The sequence below is a fragment of the Tachysurus vachellii genome, chromosome 17 (assembly GCF_030014155.1).
Source record: "Tachysurus vachellii isolate PV-2020 chromosome 17, HZAU_Pvac_v1, whole genome shotgun sequence".
NCBI lineage: Eukaryota > Metazoa > Chordata > Actinopteri > Siluriformes > Bagridae > Tachysurus > Tachysurus vachellii.
In genome coordinates, this window is record NC_083476.1 from 5,679,886 (window position 1) to 5,697,541 (window position 17,656).

At 38.7% G+C, this 17,656-nt stretch overlaps 1 protein-coding gene across 1 annotated transcript in view; it reads left to right on the top strand.

Moving 5' to 3' along the window:
• The first annotated feature begins 256 nt into the window (after positions 1–256).
• pnpla7a (patatin-like phospholipase domain containing 7a) overlaps positions 257–17,656 on the top strand; it is a 27,157-nt gene continuing 9,757 nt past the window's right edge. Inside the window, exons 1-26 of the mRNA XM_060890322.1 lie at positions 257–391; positions 1,122–1,156; positions 3,802–3,873; positions 4,077–4,164; positions 5,107–5,186; positions 5,392–5,483; positions 5,577–5,717; positions 6,302–6,461; positions 7,058–7,138; positions 7,252–7,380; positions 8,207–8,287; positions 9,076–9,214; positions 9,304–9,387; positions 9,651–9,736; positions 9,829–9,981; positions 10,282–10,359; positions 10,527–10,732; positions 11,556–11,687; positions 12,028–12,151; positions 13,444–13,557; positions 13,643–13,709; positions 14,363–14,512; positions 14,787–14,850; positions 15,061–15,229; positions 15,917–16,099; positions 16,699–16,817. Coding sequence (XP_060746305.1) covers positions 1,124–1,156; positions 3,802–3,873; positions 4,077–4,164; positions 5,107–5,186; positions 5,392–5,483; positions 5,577–5,717; positions 6,302–6,461; positions 7,058–7,138; positions 7,252–7,380; positions 8,207–8,287; positions 9,076–9,214; positions 9,304–9,387; positions 9,651–9,736; positions 9,829–9,981; positions 10,282–10,359; positions 10,527–10,732; positions 11,556–11,687; positions 12,028–12,151; positions 13,444–13,557; positions 13,643–13,709; positions 14,363–14,512; positions 14,787–14,850; positions 15,061–15,229; positions 15,917–16,099; positions 16,699–16,817 — 2,825 coding nt within the window. The 5' untranslated portion in view covers positions 257–391; positions 1,122–1,123. The remainder of the gene's footprint in view (positions 392–1,121; positions 1,157–3,801; positions 3,874–4,076; positions 4,165–5,106; positions 5,187–5,391; positions 5,484–5,576; positions 5,718–6,301; positions 6,462–7,057; positions 7,139–7,251; positions 7,381–8,206; positions 8,288–9,075; positions 9,215–9,303; positions 9,388–9,650; positions 9,737–9,828; positions 9,982–10,281; positions 10,360–10,526; positions 10,733–11,555; positions 11,688–12,027; positions 12,152–13,443; positions 13,558–13,642; positions 13,710–14,362; positions 14,513–14,786; positions 14,851–15,060; positions 15,230–15,916; positions 16,100–16,698; positions 16,818–17,656) is intronic.

Sequence of the window (17,656 nt, forward strand, 5' to 3'; positions counted from 1 at the left end):
AAAAAGCTGATTAACTTGGCATTTGTGTAATAAAAACAGTGATTATAAACTTTAAGAAAGTGTTGAATTTTTTCAAAGTAAACCTTTAAGATTTTACACCCCACCTGTATTCGTGAAAACCTTCCTCTTATGATTGTACGCTGTCATGGTTAAAATACGGTGGGGAAAAAAATGACCAACTTGTAAACAACGTCGTCTTTGATTGGCTTGCTCATGCTTAAACAACCAATAGCGAGAGAGCTTGCTGTAAGGTGACTGACAGATGAAGTAAACAGTCGTATTTAGAACCCTGAAGTGAGTGCATGTAGAAGTTTACAATGAAGTTTAGGAATTATGAAAGTTAGCTGTAGAATTTTAATGTAGAAATTTACGACGTCAACTCTTTATATTGGTAAGTGTATGACGAGTTGTAATGTTTACATGGAGCTAATGTGTACATGGAGCTAATGTGTACATGGAGCTAATGTGTACATGGAGCTAATGTGTACATGGAGCTAACAACACAGCTAGCTAGTTATATATGTTTGTGAATTATTGTCAAGAAAATCAAAATAATTGTTGGATCAGTTAAGCTTGCTGTAAGACGAGTGAGCTAATTTTAGCGTATTAATTTAGTATAATTTGGCTAATTTAGTGTATTGAGCTAACCACAGCTATTTCGTGTATTTAGTGTATTGTATTTTATTTTATATTTTATTTTATTATATTATTTATGTATTATTTATTTGATTATATTATTATATATTATTTATTATTATTTATATTATTTATTATTATTTATATTATTTATTATTTTACTATATTATATTTTAGTGTGTTGTATTTCTATTTTATTTAGTGTATTGAGCTAACACCACAGCTAGCTAGTTGTATATGTTTGTGAATTCTTGTCAAGAAAATCAAAATAATTGTTGGATCAGTTAAGCTTGCTGTAAGACGAGTGAGCTAATTTTAGTATTAATTTAGTATAATTTAGCTAATTTAGTGTATTAATAGTGCATTAATTTAGGTAGTCAGTATATATACTGTAATTAGAAGTAGTCTACATTACTAATAAGGTGTGTGTTATATAAGTATATAGTGTGCTATATTCATGCTTTGATTCTTTTCTCTGTTTGTAGAAATGGATGGATATGGAGCATCGTGTGCATTTCCAGTAAGTGACCTTTTTAAAACCTTTTTTTAGACCTTCTTTTGAATGTTTTTTTTTTTTTTTTTTAAATTCGGGAAAAATTCTGGAAAATAAGTGAAACATGATTAAAAAAAAATAATAATAATACACACACACACACACTTTTATTTTTATATATATATATATATATATATATATATATATATATATATATATATATATATATATATATATATTTTATTTAATTTATATATTTTATGCGTATACACACAATGGTTTCATTCACAGCCTTCGTAAATGTGGATGTGGTAGCCTAGTTGTTAAGGCATTGGATCAGAAGGTCGTTAGTTCGAATCCCAGGTCCACCAAGCTGCCACTGCTGGGCCCCTGAGCAAGGCTCTTAACCCTCAGCTGCACAGTTGTATAATTTGAAATAAAACTCTGGTTCAGAGTGTCTGCTAAATGCAATAAATGTAAATGTAAAAATTTGGAGGATGAGATTTCTATTCAGGTGACCAGTTTAATAGGATAATAAAATTATACAAAATGGGAAAAGAAATCTAATATTCATGTAACATAAACATATATTGGCTTTCATACTTATGCCGCTTATATCCATATTATTGAAGTGGGAAAAAATCATCAGAGAGATCAACATCCAGTCGAAGAATGGTGGTGGTTTCACTGTTTAATTTCACTTGTCAGGATTGAGGATTGTGCCAAATATAGGGCAATCCTAAAGGGAAACATGTTCCACTCAGCAAGAGGTTTAGCTTCAAGTAGGACAATGAGCCAAAGGTACATTATAGAGATTGAAAACAAAAACTGAATGTGTTGGAATGGTTTAGTCTAGACCTCAATCCAGAATCTGTGACAAAGTTCAAATAGTTATGCAATCACTGTAGGGTAGATACTCCTGATAAAATGGCTGAAGATCTTAGATATAATGTAGGTGTGCATATTATGGAAAAAGTGGCCTCTCTCTCTCTCTCGAGTGGGTTCTGAAAAATTCTCTCAATATCAGGAAGTCAGGAAGGAAACTGCCTGAGGTAAGCAGTAGCTAGATTGAGGAAGATTACTTTCCTCAACGAAAATTTTGTTTGGCTTCAAAGACGCCTCCAGTGCTTTGAAATAGGAAAGATTAGAAACAGCAGAATCAGAGTTCACATTTCATGACCATGTTATTGTTATTGTAATTTTGACGAAGTGGAAACATGTATATAAAGCTTATCAAGGTCTGTATATTAAGGTTACGTAAAAAGTTAAGTAATTTTTTGAAAAGTGTCCAAATACTGATAGAACTGTATTATAATTATAAGATTAAATGATCTATTTTTTATACGGTTCAGTTTTACTGTTTCTTATTAAGTAATCTCTAAATCACATCCAGTAATTCATAAATGGCTATAAGCCTATAAACTAAACTGAAATGCCTCCTAATCCTTCGTAGAGCACCTTTTAGTATGCTATATGTACATTAAAGGTGGGGTGGGCAGACAAACAAAACAAACGTGTAGCCAATGAGCAGAAAGGGGCGTGTCTTGTCAATATGCGGTGGAGAGAGTGTTTAGTGCGCATGCATGACATTAGCAGAAAGCAATTGAAAGATTGACATGGCAGATAAAAACGAAAAGTGAAAAGAGGCTTACGATAATGCAAGAAGCAGGACCCGTGTTAATATAGGATCAGCTTTCCTACGTCTTCCTCATGAAACGGAGCTAAAACTTTTATGGTACAACACACAGTACAACAAAAACACATTTATGTTTGTGTGTTGTACCATGAAATTACTCATTAAGTTCATTTATTGATAAAAAATATCCCCTCTGCCAGCTGCCCCAGCAGGTTCTGCCATAATAGTTGCCTGGGTTGCGTATGTATGTGTGGGGCGGAGCTATCAAAACAGGGGTGACACCCTTTTGGGTTGGGGCATGTTTGTTTCGGTGATTTCAAATGTCAACATTGGCTTTCAAACACCGTGCACCCCACCTTTAATGTAGTCTCTAAGATCTAAAATACACTATATATCACTTATTTGAAATTTTGCCTTGAATTTCCATTTTAACTCAATGATTCATTTCAATATAACAAAATCCATTACAAAATGTGTTTCTATGCAACAACACAAGAACGTCTAACACATCAGCTGGATGAACTTCAGTGTTCAAGTTCAGTGTGTTAGGCGCATTCTATAGTAGTTAGCTTATATCAGTAATATTTAATCCTAATTATTTGATGTTAGTCACCATATTAGCTTGCCCCTTGCTCAGAATCTTCTGAGGTGCCATATTATTTACAAACTGTAAAATCAGTGACCTGTAGAAAATGGGATGTGGTAGCTAAATGGTTGGCTAAGCTACCACAGCTTATGGCGTTAGCTAAACAATTAGCTAAACTACCACCAGTGGGTCTCGGAGCAAGGCCCTTAATTCATTTCTCAGCTGTATAAATGGGATGCAAGTCGCTCTGGATGCTAGTTAAATGCTGTAAATGTAAACATTTACAGTTTAGCTTACTCACCCAGCTTACCGTGCTGAGGCTGTCCGAGTGTAGATAGAACAAGGCCACACACGTTTCATTCATGCTTCATTCAAAGAACCTTGTAATATGAGGGTCACGGTTTAAAGACAAAATTCTACAGCGTGTGATCATGTTGTGTTTTGCTTCAGGTTATGTCCGCTGGAATTGACTTTCGTGCACGTGTGCAGCAGTTTATGGAGGAGAGGATGCAGACTACAATGGTATGGGAGTCCCATTTGAAACCTAATATTTTACTTGTTCTATTTATTCTGTTGAATGTCGGCCATAAGAAATGAACATTATGTCTGTTGCTGTTGGATAAGTCGTGAGGCCAAACCACAGCACAATTGATTTTCATACAGGATGTGTGACTTAGAAATGTGCTTTGTGACTTAAAAATGTGCTTTGTTTCTCTGTGTTGCAGCTGACAGGCGTGTTGATCGGGGCCGTGGTGGCCATGTGCCTTATAGGCATCTCTGTGCTCTTCCTCTACCGCAGATACAAGTTAGCTGGTAAGTTTAAATCTTTCTAACCTTGACCTTACCACATTGTTCCACCACATTGTTATACCACTTGTTCCTCTTCTATCTTGCACTTTTGACCCAAATTATAGCATTGTATGTCCGTGCCCTCTATTAGCCAATATAACCCTTTGTGCTCAGTATTCTGTGTAGAAGAATGTTGTGCTTTAGAACTATCACCAGTGTAATGGTGTGATACACTGTGGTTAAGAGCAGCGTGTTATAAAGACCAAAGTTCCTTATGTGTCATATTGCGAAACATCTGCAAGAAGAGTTATTTCCTCTTATCATTTATGTTTCTAGCAGCTTTCGTTTTAGCCCTAGCATTTTCAATTCTCTCTCTCTCTCTCTCTCTCTCTCTCTCTCTCTCTCTCTCTCTCTCTCTCTCTCTCTCTCTCTCTCTCTGTGTGTGTGTGTGTGTGTGTGTGTGTGTGTGTGTGTGTGTGTGTCTCTCTCTCTCTCCTTCTCTCTCTCTCTCTCTCTCTCTCTCTCTCTCTCTCTCTCTCTCTCTCTCTCTCTCTCCAATTTAACAAGAAAAAAGTCACCAAGAAGATGGAAAGTCTGAACGTCTTTGTTTTTTGGTGAAACTCTTACTGAAGCACATTTACAATGAGTTTTATAATGGAAACCATAACTGCATTAAAATAAATATGCGACTTGAATTCCTGCCAGAACTATTGTCAGAATCACTGCTGCGGACGTAATCAAAAGTAAAAAAACTAAAGCAAAAAGTAATCAGGATTATGAATAGTATACCTGGAAGTTTATAGTCCATGTAGTTGAATTTTCTCTCTCTCTCTCTCTCTCTCTCTCTCTCTCTCTCTCTCTCTCTCTCTCTCTCTCTCTCTCTCTCTCTCTCTCTCTCTCTCTCTCTCTCTCTCTCTCTCTCTCCCCCCCCCATTTATGTAATGTGCTGTTCTGTGTATTTTGCAGGTCAGCAGACAGGTACACCTCGATATCGCTTCAGGAAAAGAGACAAGGTTCTCTTCTATGGGAGAAAGATCATGAGAAAGGTTAGTGTCTGTTCCTGTAGTGTGATGTCTGCGCCCAGTTCTCACGTTCCAAGTTTCAAGACTTTGAACAGAACCTGATTGTGTCTTGTTCTGTATTTCAAACACTAGACCTCCATTTTCCTCTGACCACTTGATGGCACTGTTTATCACATCATTTACAGGAAGTCTCTTTAATGTCCACTTATTTTTCCTTGCCTCCTCTCAGGTCCAGACTCTGTCCTCTACACCCTTGTCTTCTACTTCAGTCTCTAAACTTCGCCCTCGGAAAAGACCTAAAGTCTTGAGTATAGCTCGAAGGTACTATATAAATGTGCTCTGACCGTCAGGCAGAAAGTGTAAAACTGTGAAACACGACAAAGTTTTTATAACCTTCTGGTTGTTGAATTGCAGGATCTTGAGGATAAAGAAGGAGCCACCAACCCTGCAGCCCAAGGAGCCTCCTCCCTCTCTGCTGGAGGCAGATCTTACAGAGTTTGATGTGCAGAACTCCAACTTGCCATCTGAAGTCCTCTACATGCTTAAGAACGTCAGGTTGGTAATTCTGACAGTTAGACAGTCAGTACAAAACATTTTGCCCTGTTTTGTAGCGTACATTTTTTCGTTCACATGCAAACAACAACTCACACACACACACACACACACACACACACACACACACACAAAGATTTGTTAGTGTTACGCTAGCTATGTTAGCGCATTATAGATGTAGAAGACTTGAATGATTAGAAACGATGCATAAACTATGCTACATTATACTTTTTCATGTATTAAGCGATCTCATTGTCCTATTTTTGTCAACCATCAGTTTAACTAGATTTCGTTCTCAGCAAAACGTCCAGATCAAAAGAACAATGCTGAACCAAACACTACTTCCTTGTTAAACCTAATGACACAAACACTTATACTGTCGTCACTTGTAAAAACACTTCGCCCTGCACATCCGACGAAGGTCCTAAATGACTGCAGTGCGGTTTGCTATTTTTATAATCTGCTTTCTTCTAAGTATTCTACATTCTTGTAGAACATGTGACTGCTACCCACTTAAAGATGCTGAGAATGAGTTTTAAATATGAGGTCTTTTTTTGTGTGTGTGTGTGTGTGTGTGTGTGCGCCAGAGTGCTAGGTCACTTTGAGAAACCTCTGTTTCTCGAGCTCTGTCGACACATGGTGTTTATTGAGCTGCAAGAGGGCGAGGGACTGTTCAAACCAGGAGACGACGATGACAGCATCTATGTGGTGCAGGACGGGAGACTAGAGTTATATATCCATGAAAACGTGAGATCCCACACCACACATGTCCCATGTAACATATTAGTTACTTCGCTTCAATACACTTCAGGTTCAAAGGTCAGATGCGCTTGGCATTTAAAGGGTAAGTGTTATTGGAAAAAAAAAAAAATTCTCTGTATATATTGTAAATGTGTAAATATTGATGTCATTTTTGGTCTTAAGTCGCTGACTCATTGGGAATTTCAAGCGGCGGTTGAAGACCTACTTATTCAGGAAACACTTCAACTAGCACTTCTTTCCATCTTTTGCATTTAAAAAAAAAACAAAAAAAAAAAAACCTTTGACACTTTTTCATTGTAACTTTGAACAAATGTTTTAAACTCATGGTATCTTAAGTATGTAACTTAGTGAGCCAGCATTAATGTATTCAATGCTAGAGATTTAAGCACTTATGTACGTCGCTCTGGATAAGGGCGTCTGCCAAATGCTGTAAATGTAAATGTAAATTACATCCCAGTAAAAATAAGGAACTCTATACGCCACGGCTTGTCGTCTTTGACGCATGCTCAATCCAAAACCATTAGACATAAGTTATTAGTTTCTTATTTATGTTTGCATAATTGTGTGAATATAAACCTCAGGATGGCACAGAGCCTGTGGTGAAGGACGTGCTGCCCGGAGACAGCGTTCACAGCCTGCTCAGCATTCTAGACATCATCACAGTGAGTCCCTCTCTCCCTCTCTCTTTTGCTTATGTATTTTTTGTCCTTCATCTAGTGCCAGCACACTATATTTAATGCCTATATTATTCATCCTTTACTGATATGTTCTGTAGGGTTATCCTGCTCCGTATAAGACCGTGTCTGCTCGAGCAGCAGCGCGCTCCACCATCCTGCGCTTGCCTGCCTCTGCCTTCGAGGCTGTGTTTGAGAAATATCCAGAAACACTAGTGAGAGTTATACAGGTACTGAACCGAATCTTACCGAAACTATTCCATCTCCAACTTGAGTGTAGAATTTGGTTGAATTACATTTTATTTGCTTTTAACAATCTATTCCGTCACAAAGCAGCTTTACAGAAATCCAGATGTTGACTTGTATATAGGTTCCTAATGAACAAGCCAGTAAAAAGGAAAAAAAACTCTTTCAGACGACAGGAGGAAGAACCTATTTAACAGGAACCAGACTCAAAAGGGAACCAGTGACACCAGATAGTGGGAGTACAGTGTTCAGTGATGCAGCTCAGCGATTGCAGCACAGCAGTTGTTGAGAACATCCTCTAGCTCTTCTTGTTTATATATATATTTTGGTCCTGATTTGAATGTTTTACAAAATGTATATTCTGTGTGTAACTGAAATATGTAAGCTTTTATCATTTTCCTAGAATTTTCTACAATCAAAGAATTTGGTGCCTATCAATTGAGGTGCACAATACTGAGTCACTGTGATCACAGCGATACGCAGATCTGACCGAACTCTCTGGATTTTTTAAATGAATAGTTCTTAAGTCTAAATGCTCCAGCCAACGATTTATGAGTGAATTTGTATCCAGTTTGATAAATGACGCCCAATGACGTCTTTTGGCTTCGGCTTGATTAAGGCATGAAGTTTACATGATGCACGCATCTTGTAGCTCTAGTAAAGAATTAAAGAAGCCACTTTTAGACAACAGAAGCATCTTTCCTGGCCAATTCTTTTTTTCTTAAGGGGAAATGAGTATCGACTTGAGACTTAAACAGACTGAAGCATATCGGTGATTGTTCTAGTAACTGGGTTTTGTCTATGTTTTAGATCATCATGGTTCGGCTGCAGCGAGTGACCTTCCTTGCCTTGCATAACTACCTGGGACTAACCACTGAACTCTTTAATCCCGTAAGAGCACACACACACACACACACACCGCACACACACCACACACACACAGCTATATAGTTCTTCTACTGAATTGTAGTAAATTCCTGTCAACCCCTAAATCCCCGGAACAACACACACTCACACACAAAGTACAGTCATACTGGGAATCACACATGCTCACAGTTACAGTCACACACATACACACACCCTCCTGTGCACACTCATGCACATAGGCACACATCCGTTCAGTTATTTCATGCCAAATCCATAGTCATAGTGAATCCTGACTGTAGGTCAGCTATAAAGTGCAGTGAGAATGAACGAAAGTGATCATGAAGCCTTAGTTCTCATTTAAAGGACATTGGCTTGACTGGTTTCAGGGTCATCGATCTCAACCCTAGCTGTGACTCAAATCATAGTTTGTCTCTCACTTCCTCATTCCAGGAAACTCCTAGCAGTGGGGAACACGCTGATCTGCTTGAGCTGTTTGTCCTCTTTGACACCTGGCCTTAATTGTGTCCTGTTCATTTGCTAGTAAACGGCTTTTTGGCTCCGTCAGCATATCGTGGCCGAGTTGTTTACTGCAGGCCATCACCATGTCCTCCGCTGATGTAGTGTAAACTGAGATTAATTCCCTCTTATCTTACATTTCTTGGTTCATGCGGTTGTACTTTGAGAATAGCATGTATCGTGGCACATAACGATAAAGTTTTATGTAAACCCCATTTGCTTTTTATTAAAATGAAATCTGAAAGGCAGGGAAATAAAATGCGATTCACTGTCTGTTGTATGCTTTGTGTTGATAGGAAAGGCAGGCTGTGCCTCTGACTGCAGTCAACAGTGTGATCGCTGAGGGAAGCCCAGGCCGCGTCCCACGCAGACCCCATTCACACACGCAGTTAGACGAAGATTACGGCCAAGGACCTGCAGATTTGACAGACTCAGGTGTGCACAAGCACAGACACAAACATGAATTGGGATTGATTTATATTCCTGGCATGTTCTGAATTTTTACATTTTTTTTTTTTTTCCAGATGGAGGGAAAACGGCTTCTTCAGAGAATTTGTCTACAGTTATCAGGAAACCTCGATCTGTCTCAGCACCAGTAGACAGCACAGGTATTACTTTCTTAAGAGGGATAGTCAGGGCCACGACACACTAGCGGATGTTCTCGATTTCATTTCGCAATGTACACTAAAGTTGTAATGTTAGATTTGAGATTCTAGATGGAAATTTAGCACTACTTAGCATTTATGGGTCAGGATCCCATATTCAGATAAAGCTTGGTACTGGACGTACCAAGCTCATATGACTGCAGTCTAGATTATGACTGAGCTTAATTTGTCTCTGGAAACCTGGTCCTGAATGTTCACCTGAGCAGGGATATCTGGGAACGACCTGAACATGGCATATGAGCGAGCAAGAGTGACCATGGATGATCCACTTCCGAGCCCTGTTCACTATAAAGTAATGCTTCTATTTGATTTATTCCCCTCATACAATTAAACTAGTATATACACGAATGCACGCATTTATCTAGTTTATCTTCTTCTTTTCAGTCCATTCTGAAGAAGACTGTGACCATGCATCAAGCTCCATCTGCAGTATATCATTACACAGACAGCGGCGGGAGCTCCGATGTTCCTCCCAGTAAAGTGGGTGCAATCTTTCAAGCAGCCAAAAAAGACCTACTGGGGATTATACAACTCCAGGTGAGTGTGTGCGGATCCCTGTCCCGTTTCTTATCCAGAGTCTTGCATCTTCTTTAATCTTATAGTTTTTGTTTTTTTTTACTACGTATCTATTATTTCATTCTTCTTTGTTGTTGCGATTACAGAAATGCTCTATAGTTAATCATTGTTCCGTTACAGCTTGACATTAACACCCAATGTCACACAAGTACAATAGAATAAAAGAAAAATGTTTTTATAGTCGACCCTAATACATCCATGTACTGTGAGTGTGGTTAAAAGAAAAAAAAAAAAAGATTCACATTTAATGTGTGTTTTAAGGACCCCGGTTTATTAGAGGGCAGAGTGACTCTGCACCAGGTGAAAGCCGGCGCTGTAGTGGCACGTCAGGGAGACCAGGTAATAATCATCCTGCAGTCTGATTACACAGTTTGTTCACTGAGACTGTAGAAGCAGTGTTTACTTCAGCAGATGTTTTTAAAGCAGTAATGTACCTGATGTTCGAGCTATAAATTTGTGTTGTGTTTGTGTGTGTGTGTTTGTGTGTGTGTGTGTGTGGCCTGCAGGAAGTGAGTGTGCAGTTTGTGATTTCAGGTTTACTGCATGTGTACCAGCGGATGATCGACCGTGAGGAGGAATCTTGCCTGTTTGTGACTCACCCTGGAGAGCTGGTGGGTCAGCTGGCTGTGCTCACAGGGGAACCACTCATCTTCAGTGTGCGCGCTCACCGGGACTGCACCTTCCTGTCCATTTCCAAAACTCATTTTTACGAGTACGTAACGAGCATAAAATCATTTTCACTCTACAGTGTAACCTCCATCTGTACCACAACAGCTTGCATGGATCAGGCTCTGTTATCATCATGAATTTTTTGCAAACTACTTATAAATCGAGGAATCGTTTATTTAAATTTCTTCTTTATCTTCTTATATTCATGAAAGTTTGTAAAATACAGCATGAGGTCATTTTTTTTAATTTATTTTTGTGTTTTAATATTTTACAAGCCCATTAAATCTGGGTTTTTTTCTTTGCTTCTCCTCGACATTGGGCAAAGGTTTTGGTGACTTCCAGTCGAAACTGTTTACTGGAACGAACAAACAAGCAAAACGCCTTCAGCTTATACTGTACGCCACCACATCCTTTTCTCTTGGCATGTAACTCATTACTGAAAGCTTCACAATACAAGTTCCACCCATGTTATATGATGCCCAGGATTGGGTGTGGCTCAGATTCTAACATGTTCTGGTTTCGGTAAAAGTAATGCAGCAACCAGCGTTTTTCGGTTTTAGGTGGTCCAGCTAAGTTTCCTCCAGATTTCACACCAACACGAAGGTCACCAAAGGTGCCAACGTCTTTGGTTTAACTGATTTCTAAACGGTTTTAGGAGGAAAAGCCAGTTCACTGAAGGGCAAAGAACACCAGATGTGAAAATCTGGGTTTCTGTCAATTTAAAAAAAAAAAATTGTAGCGTCAGATTAAAAATTAAGTCTAGGAAAGTGTCCCTTAAATGTTGTGCATGCTAAAGTAAACATTATATTTTTTAACCTTTGCTAAATTATCTCCAAGTTAATTGGTCAAATTTGTTTGTGTACCAGAATCATGCGTGCAGAACCTAAGGTTGTGCTAAATGTAGCTCACACCGTAGTGCGCAGGATGTCCCCATTTGTCAGACAGATTGACTTTGCGCTCGACTGGATGGCTGTGGAAGCCGGCCGAGCAGTCTACAGGTACCACATTAATATTCTGTCCAACTTTCCGTTGATTTTCTCACAGCTCTCTTATAGTTGTGATGTTTTATTAGGTGAGTTGTATCGTAGAAATATGCTCCAATTCCTCCTCTAAATAAACAGAGCACAGTTTGATTGCCATCATCGATTGTGAAATGCATCCATATTTCTGTAATCTTGTGTTGTCTGTCTGTACAATAGTGTGGCAAATAAACTGTTACATTACATAATATCACATAATGTTGGATATTTGGTATCAAAGAATATTTTTTTGAATACGAGTACATGAAAATGATGCCGACGAAGGTTTCTTCCGTTTCTGTTTTTTTTTTTTTCTCAGGCAAGGTGATAAGTCCGACAGTACCTTCATAGTTCTGAGCGGACGCTTGCGTTCGGTCATTTTGAAGGAGGATGGGAAGAAGGAACTGACTGGAGAGTATGGTAGAGGAGACCTAATAGGAGTGGTGAGCGTCGCTAATGCACATTTATTTATAAAGCAGGATTTAGGGAAGAAAAGGAAAGGAGCCAGTGAAAAGTTCAGCTTTCGATCAGTAGTACACAGCAATGTGAACAGTGCTTCAGGCATCTCCCTCTCTTTCTCTCTCTCTCTCTCAAAATATTCTATTTCTGAGGTGATTTTTTTTCTGGTCATATAGATTCATTCATAAAATAGATTGTTTATATCCCTGACTCTATTTTTAAAGTGTTTTCTCCTTGCCCTAATGACGGAGCATTAGGTAATGGTTTCTTTCCCTGGCTTTTCTATACATACCCTCTGTCGTCTGATTGGTTGGAGTCTTGTGCGTCTCCGTGGTGACACCCATGCTACTAAGAATACCTGTCAATGCTGATGCCATGGTTACATGCTGCAAAGGTTGGCGTAAATGCTTCGTCAAGAGTCACGAGGCTCCTAATGTGGTGTTCCAAATTTAGACATGTTCTATGTCATGGGCCTGGTATTGTGTTATTTAAAGAACAGAAGTCTTACATGTTTTGAAGCTGTTTACATGTTTTGTAGAGTCTGGAGTTTTTTTTTTGTTTTTTTTTTTGCAAGGCACTGTATTTCTTATCTGCCAGCATGATCTAAATAAACAAAATGTATATTAGTAAGATAGAAATTTGGTTACATTTGTTAGCAAAGATTTGGCAAGCAAAACCTTAACTTAAACATAACCATTCAAATAAATAGGTTGCATAATACTTGCTGCCATGTACAGGTACCCATTTCATTTTTTTTATGACTTTATGATATTAAGCCCAAAAATAAATGACCAGTGAACAATTTAAACAGAGGCACACGACATTGTTTATGTATCGGGTCAGTATTTGTTAAGTTTCTGTCAAAGGTCAGTGGTATACAAAGACTCGACCTGGAAGTAAATTACAAGGTGTTTGGATACTTTTATGCTTATTTGGAATCTTTTATTAGTATATGAAGAAATTATGAGTTGTAAATTCACAATTATAACCTTTTAGGGAATATACAACATAAACATTATATAAAAGGTATATAGATTGTATTTGTATTTCAAAAAATTATTTTCTGATGGACTTGCACGTGTATGTGTATGTGTTTGTGTGTATGTGTCTGTGTGTGTGTCTGTGTGTATTTGTGTGTGTATTTGTGTGTGTGTCTGTGTATGTCTGTGTATGTCTGTGTATGTCTGTGTATGTCTGTGTGTGTCTGCGTGTGTCTGCGTATGTCTGCGTATGTCTGCGTGTGTCTGCGTGTGTATGTGTGTGTGCCCCTTCACAGGTGGAGGCTCTGACCCATCAGAACAGAGCCACTACAGTACATGCTGTTAGAGACTCCGAGCTAGCTAAACTGCCAGAGGGAGCACTGAGCTCCATCAAGAGGAAGTTCCCTCAGGTGCCTGATTCACTACACAGGTCTTCACTCTTCTGGAGGTCTTCTGGTCTTCAATTTACACACTGTCTCTCTATGACATTCATAGGTAGTCACACGACTCATTCATCTGCTCGGGCAGAAGATCCTTCAGCAGGTTAATGGGCCTTTATCAGGTAGGTGTATATTGATATCTTCGCTGTCGGGCAGAATCCTCGTATCTCCAAAACCATTATTTTTCAGGAAATTAAAAAAACGCAGTATTTTTTTCAGTTATTAAACATTGTATCGTTAAAGTTGTTATTATACCTTATATTGTTATCATATACTGTTGTGTACCAACATTAACACAACATTTTCCCAAAGTCACGTTTTATCGGAGATACAAGCTTTATGACTTGGGAGCAGGGAGATACGAGATTATGCTGTCGCGAAGCTCTCCTGCGGAGTGAAGAAGAGGTGGAGTTACGAGATTTCTCAGACAGTTGAAGCGTCTAATGGAGTTAAGAGATTTGCGCTCAAGCTATTTTCAAGACTTTAGATTGGTTAATAACTTGTAAAAATAACAGACCCACGTGGGGACTGACCAATAGCATAGATATGTGAAAAAATATGAAATTGACAAAATTTGGACATACGAGGTTTCCGCCCGACAGCGACGATATATAAAATCACTTGCTTTTTGAAATTTGAAGCCTGTTATTCCAGGATTAATTAATGAGGAGATATTTTTACTAAGCAGTAGCACTAGGATACAAACTAGTTCTGAAATATGAGTTTGTGCTGCACAGTATGCTCTGATTTGATGATTGTGCCTGTGGTTTTCCAGCCCGTAGTCTGTCTCTGCACACTCCGTGCAGTAAGTGGGATGCTGGCAATCCTGCCTCCAACCTGTCCACCGTGGCTGTGTTGCCTGTATCTGAGGAAGTTCCTCTGACCGCGTTCACCCTGGAGCTCCAGCATTCTCTCATTGCAATCGGTAAGAAAAGCACGCCTCTTCATTTACATTCATCTGGGCAGAGTTATTGAGCTCAGTATGATTGCTTCAGCTGTTAGTGTTTCAGCATTTCATTTATACCTAATGAGGCTTTCCTGTGAGAAGGATTTTCATGCGTGCCTTGTCTGCATTATGTCTTACAAAAGTATGTCGCTTAAGTATTCACTCCAGAGTCTGTTGTCTAAGTATGAATAATAGTTATGAAAATTACAAAACATAATTGAATTCTTTTCTTTTTTTTTTTTTTAACCACTAGGTCCCACTCTCCTCCTGAACAGTGACATCATTAAACAGAGATTGGGCTCTGCAGCATTGGACAGGTCTGTAGATAGCAAGGACGCAAAAAAATAGTTTCCCTCACCATCATCCAAAATCTCTCACTGCCTGTTAATCTTGTTGACCATCATTTTGGGAGTGTGGCTTTAGTATTGTCACTGAAGTGTGAGCTTATATTTGGTTTAGATTTCCTGAGATTTTACTTGACAATATGAATGAAAACGTTGATGTATTTTTTTTTTTTTTCCTCCCAGTGTGCACGAGTACAGGTTGTCGAGTTGGCTCGGCCAGCAAGAGGATATTCATCGTATTGTTCTGTACCAAACCGACAGCTCTCTCACACCCTGGACCCAGCGCTGTATCCGCCAGGCTGACTGCATCATCATCGTTGGGCTTGGGGAACAGGACCCAGCAGTGGGCGAGGTACATATTTCTAGATAAAATTACCAGACGTCATTAATAATGCTCTCCTCCCTTTTTCTTTTTTTTTTGAAACATCTTGATATTTGAGAATGAGGTGAAGATTATCATGTGTTTCCTTTGTGACATGATGCCAGCCAGCCGGCATAACATAATCAGAGAGAAGTGCTAGCTAGTCTATTCAGCATACATGAGCTCACATGATGCCCGTGATTAGCTAATATCACTGTGATTGACAAGTGATAGACTCCGAGACCATGGCAGATTTGCTCTCTTGCATACGGCTGTCATCACCGGGGACCTGAACTTGAACTTGAAATCTGCCACCAGCAGAGTGAAAGCATCCAATATGTTTTAAATCTCACTACATGACTCGTACCTCTTGCATTGCGACAACCGTACTAAAAATAATTCATAATAGGACCTTTATTTAAACCCTGTGAACCCTTATAGCAGTGCTGTTAAATCTTGGATTTAGTGACATGAGCATGTAATTATGGGAGTAGTGATTTGGAAAGGAAAACAACACAAGCCTGAAGCATAGATAAATATTTAAGACACAGAAATGAAATCATTTTCACTATGAAACAGGATTTTGTTGTCTTTGGGGGGAAAAAAAACATCGCAGGGGTCCTAGACTCTCTATAAACCGTGGATTTCCTCTCTGTCACATGCTTCCTGTGTTTCTAGCTGGAGCGGATGCTGGAAGGAAGTGCAGTGAGGGCTCAGAAACAGCTGGTTTTGCTGCATCGGGAGGATGCGCCTCCACCCACGGGAACTGCCGAGTGGCTCAACATGCGCAGCTGGATTTCCAGACACCTGCATCTGTCCTGCCCACGTAGGGTCTTCTCTAAGAGGAGTCTGCCCAAACTGGTAACACACAAACTCACGTCAAGTTATTATTGCAAACAGGTTAACATAAGACCGACTCTAGTTTACTGGTCACTTTTTTCTAACGCTTTATCAACATTAATAGTATTAAAGCGTCGCTCAACGGTGCAGACAAAGCCCAATTAACCAATTTTTGGTTTTTAACCCTTTGTATGTTGTTCGGGTCTGTGGGACCCATATACATAAACATCAAATATACAAAAACTTTGCTTCCTTGTAAATTTGTTGATTTTTTTTTTCCACTCATAACTTGATTAAATTTGATTATATTTTTTTTATTACATTTTATTAAAAAACAACAAAAAACAAGTAGTACTTTAATTAAAAAATGTGATGTAATAAAGGTAAAGGGCAAATATTAACCACATATGCTGTTTATATTGCTTGTAATTGGGATGAAGTAAACATCTGTAGAGTATTTTAACATAAAATTTTTGATTGTGTTGAATTAAAAACCCAAAAAATGCAGCGGGTCAAACAGACCCACGAACACTGGCTGTGTAACAAAAATAAGGGTTACAACATACAAGGGTTAAAAACACTCAGACTGACAGTTAATATTTCTTTGTGTTGCGTTTCAGAGAGAGATGTACCAGCGTGTGTTCCAAAAGCCTGCAGACCGCCACTCTGATTTCTCTCGTCTGGCACGAGTCCTGACTGGCAACGCCATCGCTTTGGTACTGGGAGGTGGAGGAGCCAGGTACTCATCTTTTTAAGAGTAGAATTCACATTTTTATAATAACCCAGTCTGAACTGTATAATTTAAAAATATATATATTTTTTTCTAAATGACCTTTTATTTCTCAGTATTTTATCATGTCTTTTTATCATGCTTTTTTTTCAGCCAAAAGAGACTCTGGCTTCAGTGCAGTGCAGCTGAGACAAAAATAGAACAATGTTCCATTTAATTCTGGTCAGCAACGGCATGTTATTCTCTTTGTTTCATAGCCATCATGTATAATAAAGTCCTGAACATGCCAGGAGCAGAGTTAGGAATGTTCCATGTTTCTACCAGTAGAGGTTTTACACCGCTAGAGGATTTGTACAGAAGTCGTGCATCGTGCTCAGGGAGACGGAGGTTGCTGTAGTTTGATTTAGGGGTACAGATGGAGGTGTTGAGAAATTTTTGGGGTTTCAGTCAGCCACGTGTACAAATGTAAATGCATTGTAATCTGTATTTTACAGCATTGACCTGTCTAATCATACAACTAAAAAAATGACACTATTACAACTCTTCCTCTTTAATCTGAGAAAGGTGTCCAAAACGTCTCGTAAACTTCGTCATTAATGTATTAAAAGCAGAACGTATTTAAGTTTCCAAATGCTTTTGATGTACCTATCTGATAGCTTCTCTATTTAAACATCCTTTAAGATGTTTAAATAAAAGCTTTAAGAGCTTTTCATCAAAGCCTCCTTTTACCTCGGTTTTTATTTTGACCTTTATGCTCTTTTATAAGGGCTTTCTTCCTCTCACACTTCTCTTCTTTTATTTCACGGTTCTGACAGTTTCTTTGTCTATCCCGACTTCTTTGAATTATG